General features: G+C 38.7%; 1 protein-coding gene across 25 annotated transcripts in view; it reads left to right on the plus strand.

Moving 5' to 3' along the window:
• Nucleotides 1–22,362, plus strand: part of LMO7 (LIM domain 7) — a 132,888-nt gene that overhangs the window by 30,901 nt on the left and 79,625 nt on the right. For all 25 annotated transcript variants that reach the window (XM_071806265.1, XM_071806278.1, XM_071806260.1 and 22 more), the window contains exons 2-3: nucleotides 4,788–4,858; nucleotides 8,430–8,499. In XM_071806265.1, coding sequence (XP_071662366.1) covers nucleotides 4,788–4,858; nucleotides 8,430–8,499 — 141 coding nt within the window. The remainder of the gene's footprint in view (nucleotides 1–4,787; nucleotides 4,859–8,429; nucleotides 8,500–22,362) is intronic.

The following is a 22,362-nucleotide window of genomic DNA, read 5'->3' on the forward strand; positions in this document are numbered from 1 at the left end:
GGGGGAAGAAAGGCCATTAGCAAGGTAGTTTTCAGATATTGATGTGTATGTGGCGAGACCTATCGAGGTGGGCACAGTGGCAGAAACTGGTAGTGTAGCCAAAATTCTGTAGCTGGGATGGTGTCACAGTGTCAGATTTGTATTGTTGTCTCAGTTTCCTACTGCACATGAGCAGTCAGTCCTCTCTGCAGCACGACATACTTGGCTGTTCTTGCTACAGGCTGAGCTGGGGACTTGAAGCTGTAAATCAGTATAGTATCCTTCAGGTTGCTGTCTGATTAATTGGTTGCCCAATGAGATCCTTTCATGAGCCTTCACTAAGGCTGTCGCTGTTGTGCATGGTTCAGTTCAGTATCTTTCTTGAATCTTTCATCCCTAACCTCTGCACCTATGTTAGGGAACCATGTGCTTCATGCTAGTGCAATTAGTATTTGTCTCAAATCAGTGCGTGGTATTCTTGTGTGGTTTGAGATGGTGTAGCCTACATGGGATGGTGGTAGGGGAGCTCTGAAAGGGGTGGAGAGCAGGACTGGCCAGCATGAACTGTGGAGCTGGCTGGATTGTGAGTACCTGGCTTCTCTGCAGCAAGGCATCATTTGGTTCTCATGCTGGGCACGATGAAATGCCACCTCTTTGTTTCTAAGCAGCCAACGCTTTTGTGATGGAGCATTGATTAGCCAGCGTGCCTGTGTATGTGGTGTGAGTCGTGCATCAGATGGGGAGAGTCCAGCTTGGTGTTTCCACCACAGCAAAGTTGAATTGAGAAACCTGGCAGTCCCTTGCTCTTTGTATTGCATGTGGTGGCATGTACGGGAAGCCAACCTGCTTGAAAACATCTGCCATCCTGTGGTAGCCTTCCTGCTAAAGGCATTCAAACCAGTGTAAGCCATGGAAGCAACTTGTCAGGAACTCCCTTAGTATTTTTTATTAACACTGAAAAATCTTTCAATTTTGACTAGCTTTTAAGGCAAAGAAGGCTTATTATGATCAGCTATACTTGGCCTCCAGTAGGACAAGCCAAAGAAGTGTACTCAATGTTAATTTTGGTACTGAGGCATATAATTAGCATATTCTTTTGTGCCATGTACTTTTGTTCAGTCCATCAGGATTTTGATGTCATGCCACCTTCACAATGGTTGAGCTTTGAGTATTTCTTCTTGATTTGCCTCCTTCACTAGGAATTGCAGCAAACCTGAAATTAAACTAGCCCTCTGTGTGTGTGTGTAAGCATTTTAAAAATGTCTAAATTTAAGTCAAGACTTAATTTGCATACTGTTTGAAGTAAATTGCTTGGACCTGGCAATTGCAAGTATTAGGGGACGCTGCCTTACAGAAATAAGATCAAACTGGTTTATAGCAGCAATTAAATGTGATTTTATGATATAGCCTTTAATTATGTCATTGCTCTCTTTCTATCAAAAATGTAGAGAAAAAAGCAGAAGACATCCAGCTGAATGAAGGAGAGAAAATAGACATAATTTGAAAAGATATGTTGTTCAAACATGGATAAAAATCACTTTTGCAAGATATTTCCTTTATTATTTGGTGGCTCCCATGGCCTAAGTAGTTGAAAAATTGTCCAAAATCAATTATGCCTGTTACAGCAGAGTACCACACCCAGTATAACCTGTTTTAATGAATAAACGATGACTCACAAATCATATACATTGTTTGAAGATGTAATATCTCAGGATTAATTTTGTCTTACTCAAGTTCTTAAAAGTCAGGGAAATCTGAGATGGTCTGTGGCGTTGCATTTTTTTTAATGATACCTGGTTCCTTTGTAGGCTATAATAGTTACAGCTGTGCTTGATAACTTGCAGTGGGTATTTGCTGGATGAATGTGCTGGGAAAAGTCCTCCATCTCTGTATGAAAGCTGGATTTAAAATGAAGTACTTCTTTTTGTGACATAAATTTAAGGCATTGAGCAACTTGGCACTCTGTTTCAAGACACCAGTGTTAAATTGTTCCTTGAGAATACTTCTTAATTACTTAATTATTAGTCATCCTTTAAAAATCAATATTAATGAAACCTAACCTGGCAGTACCAACACTTTTATTTGATGTCAACAGACCACATAGTTGTCAACACCTGTGGGTCACAAGATCGGTCTGACAGCTCTATCCTGTATATCAAATCGGTGTTGATTGCCACAGTGTCTGCACAAGTAACTTTCATCAAAACGCTTCCAGTGTAATGTCTTCTAATGTAATCTTAAAAGCTCTGCAAGTCTAATAGTGCAATTTACAACCTTGTATTCAAGTTGGAGTCTCTTAATGTTCAAGGATGGCTGCTACTTATCTGAGATCATGTGCAGGAAGGCTGTGTGGCACTCAAAAATGTTTCACACACCATTTTGGGTTTTTCTTGTGGAAAAGACCACAAGATGTGCCTTGAAAATATGGTTATGTGCTGCAGTGTGGAGCTCACAACTTCTGGAGAGGCCATGCTGAAGTTTAATGTCTTCAGTGGCACATGCTCCTTGACTTCTTGAGGAATAATTTCTTAGGAGTGACTTCCTTAGCTACACGCTGTGATTCAATTTTTTTGTTTTGGTTCTTTTTTTAAGGAATTTCAGCATGAAGGTTGTTTGCGACTACATAAGATATTACAGGTTTGAGATGGGCCCAACTCTAAGTGAAGGAAACATCTCACTATCTATTGCATGTTTACCAGTAAACTGTCAATATTAAGCCAAATATTTGTACTGTGTAGTCCTGTAGATGTCAGCAGCAACCCCAGAACAAGAAAAACCTTTTGGCTTTGAGAATTGATTGGAGTTTAAGACATAACCATAAAGCTAGACCCCCATCCTACAGCCCCTGCTACAGGACAGTTCTGCTATGTGACATGCAAACTTCCAGTTTTTATCTTGCAGAATGGTGGCCTTAATTTATAACCCATATTACCTATTACCTAAGGAACACAAATATTTATATTTAAACTTTCAGTGATGTTACATTTGCCAGTTTCCTCCAAATTATTATCACTAAATAGGACACTTTTATTTAGAATATGGAAGCAAAAGGCCATATTTTATTTGAGGTAACAGTAATTTTCTGATGCTGCACTTTGAACTTGCTTTTGAAAACAGTATTGCTAAGATGCAACATCTTGTCTTCTGTAACAAAAGACTGTTAAAGGAATAGTGTACTATAAAATGAAGTTCTCCCAGGGGAATCACTGTCATCCTTCATTGTTAAAATGTTTTGGGGTTGATTTTTAACCCCCTGTGCGCCCCTTACCTGAAAGTTCAAATTTTTCTTTGCTTGAGTTGGTTTGTTATAATTGTGTCTTGCTCCTTAATTGTTAAATCATAGGAAAAAAACAAAACAAAACCAAAAAACAACACTTAAACCCCAAAGAAGATTCCAGTAACATCTAAATTTGTTCTCAGTAGGAAGATTGAAGTTACAGCTTTTTAACTTAAAAATAACTTGCTAGAATTTAAGCAAGCAGTTTATGTATTTCTGGCTTCCTATTTTAATTTAGGAAAAAAAGAGTCATAATGTGACAGGTCCTTAAAGAGCTACATCCTCTCCTTTGCTCTTTTACCAAGCACAGCTCATTTGTTTCACTACTAATTTCCTTAATTACTGTGGTAACCAGTAGCTTTGGTCTGGATGCACACAGGTTCCACAGCACTTCTAATTGTGTGCCTGGAGTTCTGTGCAGTCCTGGGGATGGTCAGGATCCCCAAAGGGAGGTTTGTAATTAGCTGGTGACCCAGCCTGGTGACCTCTGAACACAAATGCATGCCCTGGTAGTGTTTGTTTGCTATATCCAACTGGGATAAACCCCTTTTTTTTAAATTGTTTTAGGAATATTGACTCCTTTTCTGACTTGAATATCGCTTACTAATCTGGGCTTTGGGAAGAAATCTGCCTAATTTGGTCTCTTCAAGGGACACAGAAAGGTGAGGGACCTAGTAGTTAAAAGTTCAAGTGAGTTTAGTCTTGATCAGTGTGCTATGTTGATGGTCTCATTTGAGATGGAGTTAGTGCTAGAAGCAAATCTTGTGGTGTGATTTTTTTTTTTGTTATTGATTTTTTTCTTTCTTCGTGGTGTTTTGTTTGGTTGGTTGGGGTTTTTTTTGTGGTTTTTGTTTGTTTGTTTGTTGCCTGGGGTATTTTTTTTTTTTTTGGTGGGAAACAGCCTTGCTAAAAACCTGTAGGCAATGCTTTTGGCATTGGGTATCTTAATTCCCTTATAAGACATTGTTCTCGTTCACTGCTTTTCACCCTGAATATAAAAAGTAATCCCATTAGCATAGTCCTGCTGCTTGCCAAGTAATGGGAACTGATGTGCGCGTGGTAATAGAGACTTGCTGGAGTGGGTCTTGAGTCCTACTATCTTAGATGCAAGTGGCAGGCAAAAAAATTCTATTAAAATACTTTGTGCCAGATATCATGAGGATACATGTTGTAAGATGAAGTAGGAAATAGAAGACTTATTTCTTTGTTTTGCACTCCTGTTTGAAATTTATTTTATGCTTTTCAGTGTGGCTGGTATTGCTTTAGAAAATGATAAGTATTCCCACAGAATTTGGCTGAAGATTAGGATACGCTAGAGGAAACTATTTGAAGAGGTTGGATCTGACTTCTTTTGAGGCATAAAGAACTGTTTTTAAAAAACTTATTTCTTTTGAAGTTAATATAAGAAAATAATAGTATGAACTAAATGTTGAATCAAAAAGTGGGGTTTTCTTTTAGTACTCCTTAGATACTCTTGCTAGGCCTGATTTTGTATGTGTGTCCAATTAATTTTGAATTCTTATTTTTACAGACAGTTACTGGGAAAAGCTTTGGAACCAAAGACTTTCGAGCAGCTCTAGAAAATGGAGTCCTGTTGTGCGAGTGAGTATTAATTTACCTATGTAAAAATCCTTCAGGTTAACCTCAGTTGACCTCTTTCCTTGCTGGCCCTTGAAATTTTTTTTTAAGTACTGTTAGTATTTTGTAATAAGTAATTTTTTAAATTTTATTTTTATTTTTAATATACCCATTCTTTGCTGTGGGAAGGAAGAACTGCCCTCAGACATCCTCTTTCTAGATCTACATGTTCCGTGTGTTGTCCCACACAGTTCTTTGTGTGTTATGGAGAGGATGGTGCTGATGCTCTGGCCATTTGATTGGTTTTATTGGTTAGAATGGTCGTGGTGTGCTGTGACCATTGCTGGGATCAAAGCACTTACCCCTATAACTACTGTTGTTTTTTGGGGTTGGGTTTTTGTCCTTCATCCCTACTCTCTTGTAATAAATTATTGTGAACCCTGTGTATTGGTTCTTCTCTAAATACAGAAAGCTGCCTATTCCTACCAGAGAACTTTATACCCAGAGAAGCCTTTTTAAATTTTTTTAAGAAATATTACACTTCAGAAGTGAAATTTATAAAAATGTAAATTAAAGATAACAGGCAGGCATCTGATTTAACGTGTCTGTAACTTACTAATAGTGCTCTTATGGTTATATCCAAGTATCTCAGTAATGCAGAATCTGTTGAATGTCATTCAACTAACTTTATAAAAACATACTTAAAACAAAACAAAAGAAAAAAACCACCCAAACACAAACAAAAAAACCCTCACTTTAAGATGATAAAAGTAAATGGATTTGATCTCAGCATAACATAGAAATATGTTGTCATGTATGTGCACATGCAGTCCGGGTTTCAGTACTTTCTGGACTGACTTAGTTGTTGCTTTCAACAACAAACTCTGGCCTCAGCTCTTTTTGGAGTGCTTTCTCTAAAAAGCTTCCTTGTGCTTGTGTGTTATAGCTTGGCATTTATAGGGCTTGTCTGGTTTCGTTGCTAGACTGAGTCAGAGGAGTAAAATGTCTACTCATCAGGTCTCTCCCACATATCTGTAATTGGTTTTGTACTTACTGGAACAGGTTTCCAAGACTGGAAGCGGTGCTAATCCCTTAGTATTTTAAGGAATGGCAGGTGTAAATGTCGTTAGAACGCCAGTAAGACAGAAATCTCATTGGACGACTATCTCAGACGTTTAAAAAAAAGTCTTAAATCTCGGAGCCTCTCTTAAATCAGTTCAGCCAAGCTAACTTTCAGAAAATATCTACAAAGGTTCAGTTCTCCGATTTTTTTTTTTTTGATTTTTTTTTTTCTGGATTTCAAAAATATTTAAACAAATGTGAAAAGGCGCAATTCCTACATTTTTTCCCCTTTCTGTGAATAATACTGTGTTTTCTCTCCTTGCTTCTGTTTTTCTGTTCGGGCCCTTTGCCCATCCTATCTTGCCAGTTGCTTCTGCAGTTATTTTTGTGATATGAGGGAGTTGATTCACTTTGAAGGTTGAATGGTGTCATGGAGCTGGACACTTTTCATTACTTATGTAGTCAAATATTAACTTGACTGAATATGGTAATAAAAATGCTTTATATTTTGATAAGAAGGTATTTCTTTAGCTATGTATTTAGTGGGATGTGTGTATTGTATTCAGCTGTAACTTCTAAATAGCGTCTTTAAGAATTGCCAGTGAACTGATATATTCTAATCCTCTGATATCTTCATTGTTGACGCTTATTTGGCAAAAGAATATGAGCCTCCATCTGCCAAATGCAAATAAGTTAAATTTATCTGTAATTAATAGCCATATGCAAGAAAAACATCCTGTAATTTCTTCAGCTGAGCAGCTTGCCTTAGGAGGCACGCCACTTTCTTTAAAGCTAAAGATGCCCCATTATGTTGCACTAAATCATACGGTTGTCTTCCTGTGTCATAATTTTAAACTTGACATACTTGATATACAAGTGACTTTTATAGAAATTCTGTGGAAACAGAAAAGACCAAAATCAGGAAAGGTTTTCAGATAGCAATTTTCACCAAAGTCAATAAAGATTTTTAAATAGTGGAGATAAACTATACATGACATTGCTTATTTCTCTGGTTCACCTGTGAGATGGCTAGTTTAATGTCCACAGGTATATTATCTCTAGAGATGGTATACTTGACTTAAATTATAGCAGATAACTATATTTGCACCATGTATTCCTGTTGCAGTTTGTTTGACCAATGTAATGACCAAGTGTATGTCTTAACTGGCTGACCAGTTGTTGACAAAATAAAGCCTTTTACATTTTACTGTACCTCCTGTGTATACATTAGAGGAAGAAAATCACTAAAGTTTTCCCAGTCACGTGTGATTTAATGTTCTGAAGTACAATAAAGCAAATAAAAATTTGCAAGATTCAAAAAAAATAAACTAGGGCTCAACAAATCACTACTTTTTTTTTTTTTTTGAAAAGTTATCAAATGTATTTTGTTTACTAAATAGCTTAAGGCAGTCGAAAAATCTCAGGACTTGCAGCCATTATTTCTCCCTCTGCAAGCACTTCAAAATCTATCCTTCATTCCAATATTTATGGGTAAACTCTCTTCTTTCTGTTTATTTTCCAAACGTATTTGCTGCTTGAGCAAAAAAAAAAAAAAAAAGAACACCAAAAACCACCAAACCAACTTTTCTCACATAGAGTTTTAAACTCCAGGTCCTGACTCTGCATTGGCGTTGGTAGGTCATAAAACCTTCCCGATGCTTTGCGGGCTAAAGGCTCTGGCCAGACAGGCAGCAACAAGACGAGGGAGCAGGTCCAAAATCCTCAAAGGTATAATATAAAGGAGGGTGAAGTCCGCAGCATGTCCTTAGGTCCCTGTTCTCTGCTGATCCTGTGGCCTAGTGTGTAATTCAGTGAACCGCAGTATTTCCCTGCCTCCGTGAGTGGGTATAAAGGTGCAAAGGGATCATGTGCCTTGTCCTCACTGCAGGACAAGGTATGGATTTGGGCTTGTGTATTCAACAGTGATGTCTTAGTCTCTCCTATCTTCTCATTTTTATTATGAATTTTATATAAATAAAGGTATATGAGGTGCAATCTCTTCTGGCTGAGACTGAAAATATGACCTGCATGTGTAAATTACATGTACCCTAAATGTTTGTTGTACATGTCATGCTGGAGTTGATAGCACATTAAAACTCAGTTGATTTCTTATGCTTATAGGAATATATCAGAGCTTTCACACTGAAAAATAATATTCTGATAAAATTTTCACATCTTCTACATCCAAACTTTTATCTGAAGAAATGATTTAAATGAGAAATTTGAGTCTAATTAATATGTAGTGGAAACACAGATCTATTTCTGCCTACACTGCCTACACCTACCCAGGCATTTTCTATTCTTCTTTCTCACTTTGCCATTCTCAAAAATATCTTCTCTTCCCCCCCTGCCCAGCATCTGTGCAACTTCTTGAAAAACTGATTTAAAAAAATTAGGAGGCATTAATGGATTAAAATTTACTTGGTTCAAACCATGTAGTTAGGACTATATGCAAAATATTTCTTAATAAGTATTGATGCTAATGCTTAATAAAGTTGGTTATTTAACAGAAAATCATATAACTTCTTTTTAGTTTGATTAACAAGATCAAACCTGGCATCATTAAGAAGATCAATCGTCTGTCAACTCCAATTGCCGGCTTGGTAAGTAATGACATCAAACATAATATCTGGGATGTGACTCTGAGTTCTGTTTGTTTTTAATGAACCTATTCTTACACGGTTTCGTTACAAGAAACTACTATGATTTCAAGATTTTTAGCTCCATTTCAATTTTTGTTTAAAATTTTACCATTTATTACAATTTACCATTCATTGACTTAGACCGGAAAGGTTACTTGTTCTGTGTTTCGGATCTGTAGCTTTAGTCACCTTGTCACCGCGTGAGGCTGCATGATCCTCAGATACATCAGCCACAGGGCTGATGGCTCCTTTGCATAAATCTATATAGCATTACTTCTCTTTATTTAAACGCTACCATCCTATTTCATATTCACAAACCATTTCAGACGTCCTTCTGTTAGGGAAGGGGCAGACCAGGAAATGTTCTGTGTAACTTGGGTATTTTTAGACTCTGCTTCTCCTCCCCCCACAGCAAAGCTTAGGTTGCATTAAAATAACTGTGATGATGCAAAGATCCCTCTTCAGGCTTCATCTATGGGATTTGCCAGTGTTTTGGCTGTAAATTATGTTGTCTGTAGGTTGGGAGAAAAAAATACATGTAATCATTTTCATGGGAAAAATAAAAGAATTCTTGTATGCCGTTTGGCAAATTTGCTGGTCAGAGACTGTAGGATAAATTTTTAGCATCAGAACCCCTTTTGTGGGGTCCTGTCACCAGAACTTTTGGTCTCATTTTAAAAGACCCAAGGTGGACAGGGACATACGCACAATTCCCGTAACAAAGAGAAGATCCGATCTTATGGTAAATGTGGAATCTCAATATTAGGGAAACTTACCTCATTTCTTAATAGGGGTAGAATGTGAAACCTCTCTTGATACTGGTATGTTTTAATGAGATGTACCAACAAAGTATCTGCTTTTGCTGGTCAACTGCGTATCTCGGAGAAGAAATGTAGTGAACTTGGCTGGAGGTTGTAGGATTGGGCTAACTCACCATATATTATTGCACAAGTTGAGAATGTGCATTTCCACGTCAAATGAATGTAGAAAGTATTAGCTGCCTTTGTCCCAGAAAAGCTCAGGGTATTAGACTTGCGAATAACGAGTGCTGCACATTCTTTGCCCATGAAGCAGCTGAAAAAGAATTCAAATGAAACCAAAATCATTCTGGGGATGACAGCCCAGTTATTCTATCAGCAGTTTGATTGCCTAAATGGCCTCTGAAATAGCCAGTTGATCCAAACCAGAAAACCATAGACTAAATTTAATTTTTGTGGTGACTTAAGTGTAGTCTTGACTCATAACTGAAAGAACTCTTATTTTACATGTGCTTTTGTTTGTTTGTTTCCAGATGCAAAAATTCTGAGTATTCATTAGGTGTGTAGTTGATATCTTACTTGTAGTATATTATTGTTCCTTCAAGTTTTTTCTAGTTCCTACAAGTCTTCAAAAATAAAGAAAAGGGGAGGAAAGGTGAATGATTCTCATAAACCAAGGTCATCCAGTGGCATTGTTGTTAAAATACCGCTTGAAGATAGTCATTGAGAGAGCTGATGTTTTGTGTTAACCCGTGGAAAAAGTATTATATAAATGCTTCAGTTTCAGAGGATTGTGATTATGAGGTTGATAATGGGAAGGTTTCAGAAAATGGTACTTATGATAGTGATGGTGGGAACGGAGATGTATTTTCCCAGACTTGAGAGGAATGTGCTCAGTTACAGCAGCTTTGAAGGGCCCAGCTTTCATCCTGACATGTAAAACTCAAACTGAAAACCATAGACATTTCTAGAAAAGTGAACATTGGTACCTGACATGTTTGGGATGCTGTGGCTGATTAACTGTAGGTTTTAGAGATGGGAAAAGCTTGCAAAGGAATTAGCTGGTAGGCTTGCTTGCCATATTCTGGAAGTATTTTCATTGCTTATCCCATAAATCTGCTTCTAGATACTGTTTTGTGTGGCTTCATACATATTCTTTTATAGCTCTCACTTCTGCTGTTTTCGATGTCTTTCAGTCTGTTTTTTTTGTGTGTGTGTTTTTTAAGCCAGATGGGAATTTTAACTTCAAGAGATGGTATTATTTTCCTAGATGTTACAGAGATATCACAACTTGAATTTGCATCTTGTAAATCCTGTAATCTTCAGATCTTTTCATCGTGTTTGTTCTACAGCACCTCTCCATGGTTCTCTAGACCCATGTCCTCAAGTCCATTTTCAAAACGTTTTATGCATTCATCATTGGACAACTAGTATCCATTTATCTCCTGGCTTTTCTGATTAAAAGGGAACAAAGCCCCCCTGTTCTTGACAGTTTTTTGGTAGTCTTGATTATCAGAAGAAAAAAAATGCTTAAAAGACATCTTGTTTCGTTTGTGTGGTGTGTGTTTTCGTCCTTCCTCTCCAGGAATTTCTTCAGGTTTGGTTTTGCTCTGTAGGGAGTTAATAAATTTGACTTGCAAATAAGTGTGGTTTTTTTAAGTTTTGTGTTCACTTCAAGTATTTGGCAGGGTTTTTTTCAGCAGTATCGAAATAAAATGTTCAACAGGCATCTTCAGTTGAATCTCCAGAAGGGTTCCGTTATATTGTTTCTTTGACTTTATGGTTATTTTGAAAACAAATTTCTTGAGTGAAATAAGAAAGGAAAGCCTACATGAATAATGAAAGATTTTCTTTTACATGAAATATTGTTTGCTCTACTTTTTTGTATTGAGTTAGGCAGCTGAGGTGCTTTTTGTTTAATGAAGTATTAATTTGTTATGTCCTATTTGCTTTTCTGACACCTTAATTCTCAAAATCTAATAGGGGCTTTATATTAGCAGGACCACCTAAATTCCACCCACATTTTAGACAACTGAAAATAAACGTTAGATTTCACCTTTAGTTTGATTATACTGCTGTCCAGCAATTTTGGGTGTGGATCACAGTGGTTCAGGTATAATCATCATGGAATGGATAAATAAATGTGTGTTTTGTTGATGAAATACTGAAATGAAACTCAGTGTTCAGTTAGCAAAAAATACTGAACTGGTACCAGGCAAACTTAAAAAAGTGATGAAGTTTATCCCCAGTTTGGCATGGTACACGGAGGCTGGGCTGCAGTTTGCATAGAAGAGGGGTTTGTTAAAACTCCTTGGGAGGGAGAGCTGGACCCTGCCACAACTTGATCTCTGTCTACTGTCTTGCTGCTGCAGCCCCATGGCTCCATTTCTCTTCTGAAGCACATACCTCCCATGGCTTGGGCGAGATATAGCCATCGTCTTAGCCGTGTTTATTCATTTATGCTCTAGTTTGGAAAACTGAAAGGCAAATACCAGAGCTATTGCAGGGAAGTGATGGTCAGACAAGTGACCAAAGAAATGTCCATGGAGTTCTTGAGGTGGTTTCCTGAGCAACGAGATGTGCTGTCTGCAGGGTACAAAGGACCAACTCTAGCAGAAGCTCCAGGAAGATGCCACCTGCGGCACGTTGACTTTTAACAATGCAGGTTTCAGAGACTGTGGTGTTCCTGTACATTTCCTCAAAGGAGTTAGCTGGGATGTGGCTGTTGGTTTGTTTGCTTTAATTTTGGCTGGTTTTTAAAATGCCATTTGTTTAAAACCTTTGCACTGAAACAGTTTCTGAAAAATAAAAACGTTATTTCTGCTTATCTTTCAAACTATCTAAAATACACAGTTTGTGTAAGAAGTGATGCATGTATTTCCCCCAGTACAGTAGAGCGGGTAAGCAAACCGGCGCAGAGCAGCGGTTCCTGAAGCCCTCTGGCATTTTTGGGGGACATCATAAGCGTAAACGAAAGGTCAGAGGATTGTGGAAGCCGGAGTTTCATTATGTGTGGTAGTGGAAGTGCAGTCTGCCTTAAAAATCCACTTTTTTCCTGGTCCATACTTATGTGATACAGAGATCAGATTTAAAGAAAATTAATCTTGCTGGGTTCAGATCCTGCAAAACAATTTTGCCTCGAGTTCTCAGGGTGCGAGGCTGGTGGAAAGCAAATGAATGCTTAGCAAAAGCAAACATGAAGAAAACCTGGTTCTTAATAAATATGGGCTTTTCAGCTTGAATCCCAGCATGTGAGATGGTTTGGATAGAATCACACAAGGAGGAGGACTTTGTGGTCTGAGAATATATTGCCAGCAAGGCTCTGTGGAGCATTTTGAGGCAAATCTCTGTCTGCAGCACCGTTGTTGCACAGAAACATCACGTTTCCAACTCAGTTGGCTGAACATGGATAGTATAATTAACTGGAATGAAAGTCATAAGACATCATGAGAGGGTAGAAAGATGAATGAGTTTCATATAGTATATGCAAGCTCGACTTGTCTGTCAGAATAATATATTGCTCAGGATAAGTAACTGTATGCTCTGTAGCAAGGCAAAATTTTAGTTAAAGTTTCCAGCTGAGACCAGGTGGTGAAGAAAGGTCAGAGTTAGAGGCAAAATCTCCTTGGGAGAGTGGTAGTTAATGGGAATCTTGCCTTGCAACCTACCAGTTTGGTTGTTCAAGACCGTCAGTCTTTCCTTGCAGCTCCTGTAAGACTGAAATGCAACGCTTTGCTCTGTGGTTGGGAAGTGCTTCATCACAATCAGAGGCATGAGGACTGTGGTCAAACCACAGGGCAGAGTTAGAACAGAGTTAGAAAGCTATTGGATTTTTAGAATTGTAAGTGAAATGCCACTAGTGCCTTTTTTTTTTTTTCTTTTTAATCAGTCCTTTATTTCAAAAGACTGGAGATGTTGCTACCTCTGACTCCCACAATGTGACTGTGGCATGAATTTAGCACCAAATGTCGTCTTCATGAAGTTCTTCAATTTTGGCAGAGGTTTGGTGTTTTTTTCAGTGAAATTTTCTTTCCCTTTCACACAAGAAAATAAAGTTGTCCATCTATAGTCAGTCCCAGGTTTGAACATGTGCATCTGAAATACTGTAGAGTGAGATTTTTTTTGTTCTAGTGGGGAATTAAGGTTCCTTTAGGGTAAAGAGCATCTTGATAGTTTTCTAGGTAGGATTTTTCAAACACTTTCCTGGTTCACCAAGGCACAACATGCCCTTCTGAGAAGTGCTACTCAAACATCATTCCCTCTCCTTAATGCAATCTGATATAGCACCACTACGTTGTATAATTTACTTATTTAGTGTATCAGAAGGTATTCATCCCACTTGCATCAAGACAACCACCTCCAACAGTGGGGCAGAGCCACTTTGTTACAGAGCTCATTGGCATACCTCCCAAATGAGGAAAGTAGGGAATAATAAAGGTAAGAAGGGGAAAAACATGAAAACAAGCTATATCAAAATGAAAGGGGAGATAAAGATGGGGTGGAGAAGATAAAAATGCTGCCATTAAAAAAATGTTTTTCTGGGCCTTTGTGTATAACACTTTGCAAACCATGGAACCGCCCTGGTACTTCCTTATCTCTTGTCATCAAGTAGAGCTGGCCAAAATTTCCTTTTCTGTGGGAAAGCTTTCTTGATAAGGTTTTTGTGTGTGTGTGTGTGTGTGTGTGTGTGTGAGATGCAGGGGAATGGCATGCAGATAACATTTTGACTTTATTATAGGTCACTTTTAAAAAAACTTTTCAGGCAAAATCCACACTTGGAAAGTGAATATTTCAGTTGTATGTTTTATTTAGGATTTGGCTACGAAGTTCCCTCTCTAGATTACTTAAAATAAAATTAAATATGTTTTCCAATTAGATTTTAAAACCTGATGATAATAGTAATATGAGAGGTTTTATTTTAATTAAAAAAAAATCCTTCTTTTTAAAGTAGCACTACTTATTCCAAAGTTGATTTCTTCATGCTGAAAATCCCGACTATGTATTTTCTCCTGCTGTTCGCTTCCTTGTGTTTAGTACAGCCTTTATTTGGCCCATGCTTTCTGTCTTCTTGCATTTTCTGTTTTGTGTTTTAATAACTTGAATTTTTAAATATTAAACTACTGACCTGGGAATTTGGCTAGTATGAGCTACATTAGTAATATTAGTAGTAGCTTTTTTGGTATGAAAAAATGAGTATAAGAGAACTTCTCCCCCTTTCAATTCTTCATGTCAAATGAGGAAGGACAAATGCACAAATAGATGAACTAAGTTACATAAAACTACTGTTATTTTATTTGCTTTGCTACCAAACAGCAAAAAGTAAAGGCTCAAAGCCAGATGGAATTGCTGGTTGTGCAGCAACTAACAGTGTCCAAAAACACTCATAGGAAATAGCCTCATAAATTTTGGTCAAGAGCTAACTAACGAGCTGATAACCATTTGTCGTGCCCTGTTTACTTTTCTGATATTTATTTTTGCAGCAATGAGGGAGTAATACTGAGTAATGTGGAGCATTACTTTTTCTCCTGAAGGTTCAAGTCACCTTTTTGACAGGTACCTCTGCCTCAAGCCCTGTCTCCATCACTCTTTTCATGGCTGATCTGGGTCCTGGGATTTTAATGCATCTGTGAACTGTAAATAAAGATGTACAGGGTGAGTGTGTACCCAGCACTGCTGCAAAGGGTGAATTTGCTGAAGTCCTGTTTGACGTCTTTTATCTGGAAGCTGTTTAGTCTAGTATTGCTTTTCATAAGGCAAGGTGCAAGATGATACATATATTTTTCTGAAAGGCTGATAATTTCAATGTGAAAATGAAGTTAAAGGGCATCATCACCTGTTTTCAGATGAATATGCTCAACAAGTTGTTGGGGAATTCAGAAGACAAGTATTTTAAGAAATTTCTAGTTACTTGGCATAATCTTTGCTTGCATGAGTTGAGATTTCTGTTGTTTGTTTTGGTTTGTTGATTTGTTTGTTTTTGTTTTGTTTTCAGTAGCATCTAGTCTTTCTTGTGACTTTTATTCTTCGACATGTCTAAAAGTTAAGAGGAGTGGGGAGAAAGTGAATAGAGTCTGACAGAACTCATGCCCTTCATGCAGTATGTGCTCTCCTTTATGATGCAGCCTGTACATTTAATGCAAGCTCAGAAGCACTTCGGGTCATAGAATCATTTTGGTCAGAAGAGACCCTTTAGGTCAGGGAAGCCATATGTATAAATGTAATTTTAGGACCTAAAACTACATTCAGCCCTTTGAAGGCAACTACAAGGCTGATGTGGCCCCTGATGAAAATGAGTTTGACACCCCTGATTTAAATCATTGAGTCCAACTGTTAACCTAACTCTGGCACTAAATCATGTCCCTAAGAACCTCATCTGTGTGTCTTTTAAACACCTCCAGGGATGGTGAGTCAACCACCTCCCTGGGCGGCCTGTTCAAGGCCTGACAACCTTTTCCATGAAGAAATTTTTGCTAATATCCAATCTAGACCTCCCCTGGTGCAACGTGAGGCAACTTCAGATGATGGAGATAAGGTCAGGTTCTTCTTCATAATAGTAGTTATCTACCTCTTTTCATACAATATCCTTTTTATGCTGCAGATAACAAAACTTCCAATAAGTGTTACTTTTTTGTGGGAAGCAAGACATTTTTTTCATAAAGAAATCATAATTGCCAGGAAGGATAACATAACTTTAAGTAATCATATTTTACTGTACTTAAAAACCAGACCAACAATTTGGGGCACCATGTTCTTCGTGATTGTGTCTTCTTAATTTTTTTTTTATTTGTTTGTTTTTCCTTTTCCTCCAGATACTTCAGCCTGTTATGCTTAGCTTGAAACCTCTCTGCTCTGGCAAACGTTAGTTTTATTAAATACTGAGAAGCGTTTTAACTGCATCGTTTTATGTAGGTGAAGTAGCGTCTTTAGATTTTAAAAGTGCTTAAACCAAATGAGGACTTCTACATAACTGTTACAAAACAGGTGACTAGGATACACCTTAGGTATCTAGTTTTGTTCTGACAAGTACAATTACATGGGAGGGGAAACTTTTTTCTTTGATCAGTGGTCCAGCTGAAGTGCTCAAACAAGTTTCCTGGACATAAAGGAATTTATATTAGTCTGAGAAAATATTTTTTCACTTGGGAAGTGACAAAACACGGTATTTCAGATGTAACCATCAAATTTCTTACATAATGAATTTTAGTGTGATTTTTGTCAGTGCTATGAAAAATGCAGTTGGAAATTAGTATATTCGTGTCCACTGTAAAATTCAGAAGTTTCAGTTGCCATTACTTCAAATTCCCAAGTAGATGTTGCTTCAAATTTGGGAGAATGATGGGCACACAAACTGGGGGATGAAGATTCCAATTTAAAAAAATCAATAGGAAGTTATGCTTTTTATTTCTTTTTGTCTTTGTAAGTTTATGGAGCATTTTAGAAACTTGATCATTATGCTTAAGAATTTAAGAGAAGTCTTATCTCTTATAAAAAGCTTTTTAAATGTTAGACCTCAGGGTACTTTGCGAAGAAGCCTTTGCCATGGTTATAGTTCCGCGTCTGAAGATAGCAGAGCCTTGGCAGAGGAGTGTTAGTAGGTCAGTCAGTAAGTCAGAGTAGGGTACGGGTGAAATTTTGACTCTCAGTCCAATTCTCTCACAGACTATACTGCAAACTGGGCAAAAAAAAATCTAACCAGAGTTCTGAGAACTTCAAACTATAAATTACCAAATGTCAGGAGTGATTGAAGACCTGATAGGAATGTATGTGGAACTATAAATCACTTCTGGTACTCTTTCTGCTGCCTTATGGGAAAGAAGAATGTGGCTTGTATGGAAATACCTCCGCTAGACAATTAAGAAAAGAGGGTTGTGTGCTAGAAAGGAAGTATGTTTATTAATAGTCAGAGATGACATTGTTCTGTAGTCTTTCAATGCCTGATAGTGGGAGTATGTAATCTCGGCAGCGGTTTACTGATGCTTTGTGCCCTTCTGCTTGAAAACATATGGTACATTTCAGCCTTAACTCTGAATTTCCTTTAATTGTGTTCTGTTGCTGCCTAAACACTTTGAAATGTAGGGTGTGGGGAGAGGGGAGGTTGATGCAAACTCTTTGTGACATTTTTAGTAGCTGCTCAAGACTTCAATCAGGCAGAATGAAACCCAGCCACTGGACTGAACTTGACAGGTTTTGGGTGGATGATGATTAAGTGAAATGTATCTAGGAGGGAGAAATCATATGGGCACAAACATCAAAAAAAGATGTTTCAACTACTTGCCCTGGTCCGTAGTCAGGGGACAGTAAGTACTGTGCCTGTTGGTTGATCTCTGTGAATGAAAATTAGCATTTTAGGGATGCTTTAAACAGCATAATGTGTCCCAAACTGATGCTTTCAGCACATTACTGGGAAGAGAGATCAAAATGCTAATTAACTAATTGTAAAATTCTTGTAAACTAACTGTAAAGTAATATGATTGGCAGCAAGAATTTTCTAATGTGGAAATTTTTCATCCCTTCTCCTGCTCTAAATGAAAGCTCTGAAAAAGTATGACCATTTTTGCCTCAACTTGCCAGCACTTAGCAAAATACATAAATATGGTTGCCAAAGGAACTGCAGAAAATTTCCATTTATCAAGTCAATCAGCTGTAGTCTGTGGTAAACTCTATTATTTGTATGCTATTTTTATTTCCTTAAATACCCGATGACTGTTTCTGTATTTGTAAAGAAACATTCCTTCCTAACTGGAAAAAAAATGCGAACCACGTAGAAAAGGTACACACCTTAAATCATACTTGTGACATTTATAATCTGATTTCTCCTGCCTTTGCCAAGTAAGCGTGGTTTTGAGATTTCTTGCGGCAGTCGGTGTTTATCTGTGTTAAATCTTCATAAGCTGGATGCTACAATGCTTTTCTCTCTGGCTTGTCAAATATTTATTGATGTACGGTGCTTAAAATTCATGGCAATTTCCAAAGAAAGTAAATGTTAATTGCAGCAGTGATAATTCTTTTTTTTTTTTTTTTTTCCTGTGGTATCAGTGCTAGACCTGCACAACTATGCTACTTGATCTTCTGTTGGGTGCAAAATCCTCATACCACATCTTTTAACGCCTGTCTGAACACCTCCGCGCCCATGTGCTTGTGCTGAATCACGCTCCTCCGGTGATGTATGTTAAAGAGCGATTAAATACGATGCCAACGCCAAATGCTGTGGAATGTGGGGTGCCCAGCTCGCTTTCTGCAGGGCGTGAGATTGGGGAGGAGCACAAGGAAGCTTGTCCCCAAACCTGCTCGCTGATCCAGGTGCACAGGGGGAGCTTCTCTACACTGTGGGACGAGCTCGTGTAGGGCAGCAAGGGTTAAGTAGGACAGTAGGATGTTAATCCTCTTGAGAAACAGAACACATCTGGCTGCTGAAGGAAGCAAAGTTAGAGGAAACTTCTAAATTCACTTTTAGGAAGAATGAAGTACTAAATCATAATCTAAAAGTCAGGGACTACATTCTCCTATGACGGCAGGCTAAGAGAATTGGTTGTTCAGCCTGAAGAAGGCTCCAGGGAGACCTTATTGAGGTCTTTCAGTACTTGAAAGTGGCCTATAAGAAAGATGGGACAGACTTTTTAGCAGGGCTTGTTGTGTTAGGACAAGGGGTAATGGTTTTAAACTAAAAGAGGGGAGATTCAGGCTAGATATAAGGAAGAATTTTTTTTTTTTTCCAATGAGGGTGGTGAAACACTGGCCCAGGTTGCCCAGAGAGGTGGTAGATGCCACATCCCTGGAGACATTCCAGGCCAGGCTGGACAGGGCTCTGAGCAACCTGATCTAGTTGAAGATGTCCCTGCTCATTGCAGGGGGTTGGACCAGATGACCTTTGAAAGTCCGTTTCAACCCATAGTATTCTATGATTTTATTCTATGAATTCAGGATCTAAGGCAAGCTGCTGTTTCAAGCCCTGTGTACAGAGGGGCTGAATTTCATCTATGTCAAATTGTTAACCTGTGTGAGCAAAACAGAAAAATTGTATACAAATAAAAAATTAAAAAAAAAAAAAAAGGATGGGTAGGGGAGCAAGCTCTGCCAAGACTTAGTGTTTCAAGAACAAGAGGTCTTTACTTCTTGTATTACTTACTAGGCTTAAGGGGAGTTTCACCTTTAAATGGATTACTGTCATTCCAGTTCTGTGTAGTGGAGTGACCTGGTGCTGGAGTATTTTACACACTTTACCTGTAAATCTGTTTTGTGTAAACTGTTCGGGATGAAAAGCACATGACTTTTTTTTTTTTTTTGTTTTTTAGCTTCCGTTGACTTTGACTGGAATGCAAGTAAATGGTGGGGAAGTTAAGGCTTGTCTAAACATGGAAGTAGCCCTGGATTGTTATTCCATGGTGACTTTCCAAGCCTCTACTTTCTTTACAGTAAGAATGGCTATGAGTGGGCGAGCTAAATTCTCTTTGTCTTGTCCAAAATGGGATGAAGCTGTGAAGTACAGAGAGCTCTCTTGATTAACGAGCCATGTCTGCCTGGGGTGCCACAAGCTGTACTTTTGCCCTTCTTCTTTCCAGCCAGCCTTATTTGGTAGCAGTGACATCCCAGAAACTCACCTGCGGTTTACAACCTGATAGTCACTCTCTCTTATCGATAACAGGCTCATTTGGTACACGTTGTTGCTGTAGTATACGGCAGTAATGTCATAGCAGAGGTTATGCTCTAGAGACATGGGTCTGGGAGGGATTTCAACTCATTGAGACAGTTGGTCCCTTCATGTGTCAAACACCTTGAAAACTGTCAACTTGGAAGTCCTTCTTCTTAAAAAAAACCCCACATTAATTTTTGTTCTTTTCCTCAATCTCATTACTCATGTTGGAAAGAAACTGTGCAGCTCAGTGCTGCAAGAGGTTGCAGGCAATGAGGTGAGCTGGGCAGAGAGGTCTTCTGCTGGCTGTTACACAGGGTGGTGGACAGTGCTGGGAGCTGAGGAATAAACTCTGGGGAAGATCCTTCCAAACGCACCTTGATCTCACAGCTTCTGTCATCATAGATGGAGCTGGAGTATGGGGGATATGTGGGCCTTTTTGTCCAAAACCAAAATGCTGCTTCAGAATGTGATTTCCGTAATGGTTGAACTCTGGTGAGACCTGTGAATTACAACGTTCTTCTTCCTGGCTATTATTTACAACTATTGACACTGGGAGCACCAAGATGAGGGGAGAGTGTGTGCAGAAAGTTTCATTCCTGGATTCTGGCCATGGGAGCACCTGCTTTTTGAGAGGAATTCTGGAAGTGGATCATTGAAGAGTTGGTGTCTGTAATCATAAGTAGAGCTGGGGCAGGGAATCCTTGTGTCAAGGATCACAGTAATTTATTATTTTACACAATGTGGAAAAACAACGAAGGGCATACGGAGGGGAGTGGCAAAGCAATTAGCTTCGTTTCTGATCTTTGGCCAATATAGTGGTCTGTGCGCACTGTTATAGGTGGGATAATTTACCAAACAGAAGCCTTGAGGTCACTCTTAAGGCAAAGTATGTCTGCAGGATGATTGATTTAATTATTATTTTTAGTTTTGGGCCCAAAAAGGGAGGAAAAAACTAGTTCAGCTGTTCCACCCACTCCTTCTCCTCCTCGTTTTGGTTCAGTTTTGAATCCATTGGCAGCCTTCTGAGAAATACAGAGCTGCAGGAGTTGGGATCGCAGTCTGCAGACAGGAGAAGTGAGTGATGGGCACTGAGCATCCCAATATGCAAGGCCAAGGTGGTAATTGGGAGTTCGTGGCTCCCAGACCTGTCGTTCAGCCCCGTTCCCTGCTCTCCCTCCTCGCCCCTTCTGCCCCCATCCTGCACCCAGTGCTAATAACCGAAACGTACCTCCGAGGAAGAGCAAGTCACCCAACTTGTTCAACAAGCTCATGCTGAAGGTTTCTTCCCTTACCCCACCTCCGAATATAAACAACACGTAGCTGCGTAGTGATGCTGCTGCAACACACAACTCTGAATTCTCTGTTAAACTGATTTGAGCCAGCTTTAGTGATCAGTATAATGCTGCGTCTATGAAAATCATTTTCTACTTTTAAAAACAGCTCTTTTTGTAATGGAAATAGGCCCTTACTTATCCAATAAGGAGGATTTGTCGTGAATGCAGAATGGAGGGAGACAGAGTGTGAGCTTTCAAGATGACTCTAAATCTCTTCATAAACGTCGTACTAAGAAACATGCCTGTTAAATATGATCTGTTCAGGTGATTTTCAGAATTCTGTAGCCAAAAAATGCATCAGTCTCTCCTCCTAAAATGCCGAAAGTTTTTGTTGCTAGGCACCGTAGGTACTGAGAGGTTTTTTCCTTTCTCTTTTTTTGGAGCCTGGAGATTGAAAACAACTTCTGGCACCAAGTCACAGTCTACATGATGCTGTCATACTTCCAAGCAAATATGCTTCACGGTCCTGGGAGCATCAGGTGCTATTATGAAATTATGTTCCCATCCTGCCCTTCATACTCTGGAGAGAAAAAAAAAAACTAAACTAAACTAAACACACCACTCTCACACCCCACCCCCCCGTGAAGGGGGCAAAACAAAACAAAAAGCAAACAAACAAACAAAACCAAAAGGAAAACCAGAACTTGAACAGCAGTAGAAGTAAGGGCTTTAGCTGAAACAGGTGGGTATTTGCATGAGACAACGGGCTGTCTTCATCCATCGGCTGATGCAGCCAGGAAATACAGAAAAACACTGTTAATTAAATTGTTTTTCTCCCAGATGCCAACTGAATTGGAAGATGTGCCGTAACTTGTATGCCTATGAGGTCTCACTGTTTTGGTGCATGTGTAGGGTTTCGGAGAAGCAGTTAACTAGAGAGTAGGGAGGCTTACCACACGGCATGACTGCACCCTAAAGAAATCAAATGTATTTACACGCTTGTTTAATAAATCAATATTCCTGCCCCACCTAGATAATAATGATAATGAGGGATTTATTTTTTTAATTAAAGTGCAGCTCAAGCTGAATTTAGTGTGATGTTGCGTTGCACATATGTAGTGAAAACAAGATGGTATTTATAAATTCTTATATGGAGACC

The sequence above is a fragment of the Patagioenas fasciata genome, chromosome 1 (genome assembly GCF_037038585.1).
Source record: "Patagioenas fasciata isolate bPatFas1 chromosome 1, bPatFas1.hap1, whole genome shotgun sequence".
In the NCBI taxonomy this organism is placed as follows: Eukaryota; Metazoa; Chordata; class Aves; order Columbiformes; family Columbidae; genus Patagioenas; species Patagioenas fasciata.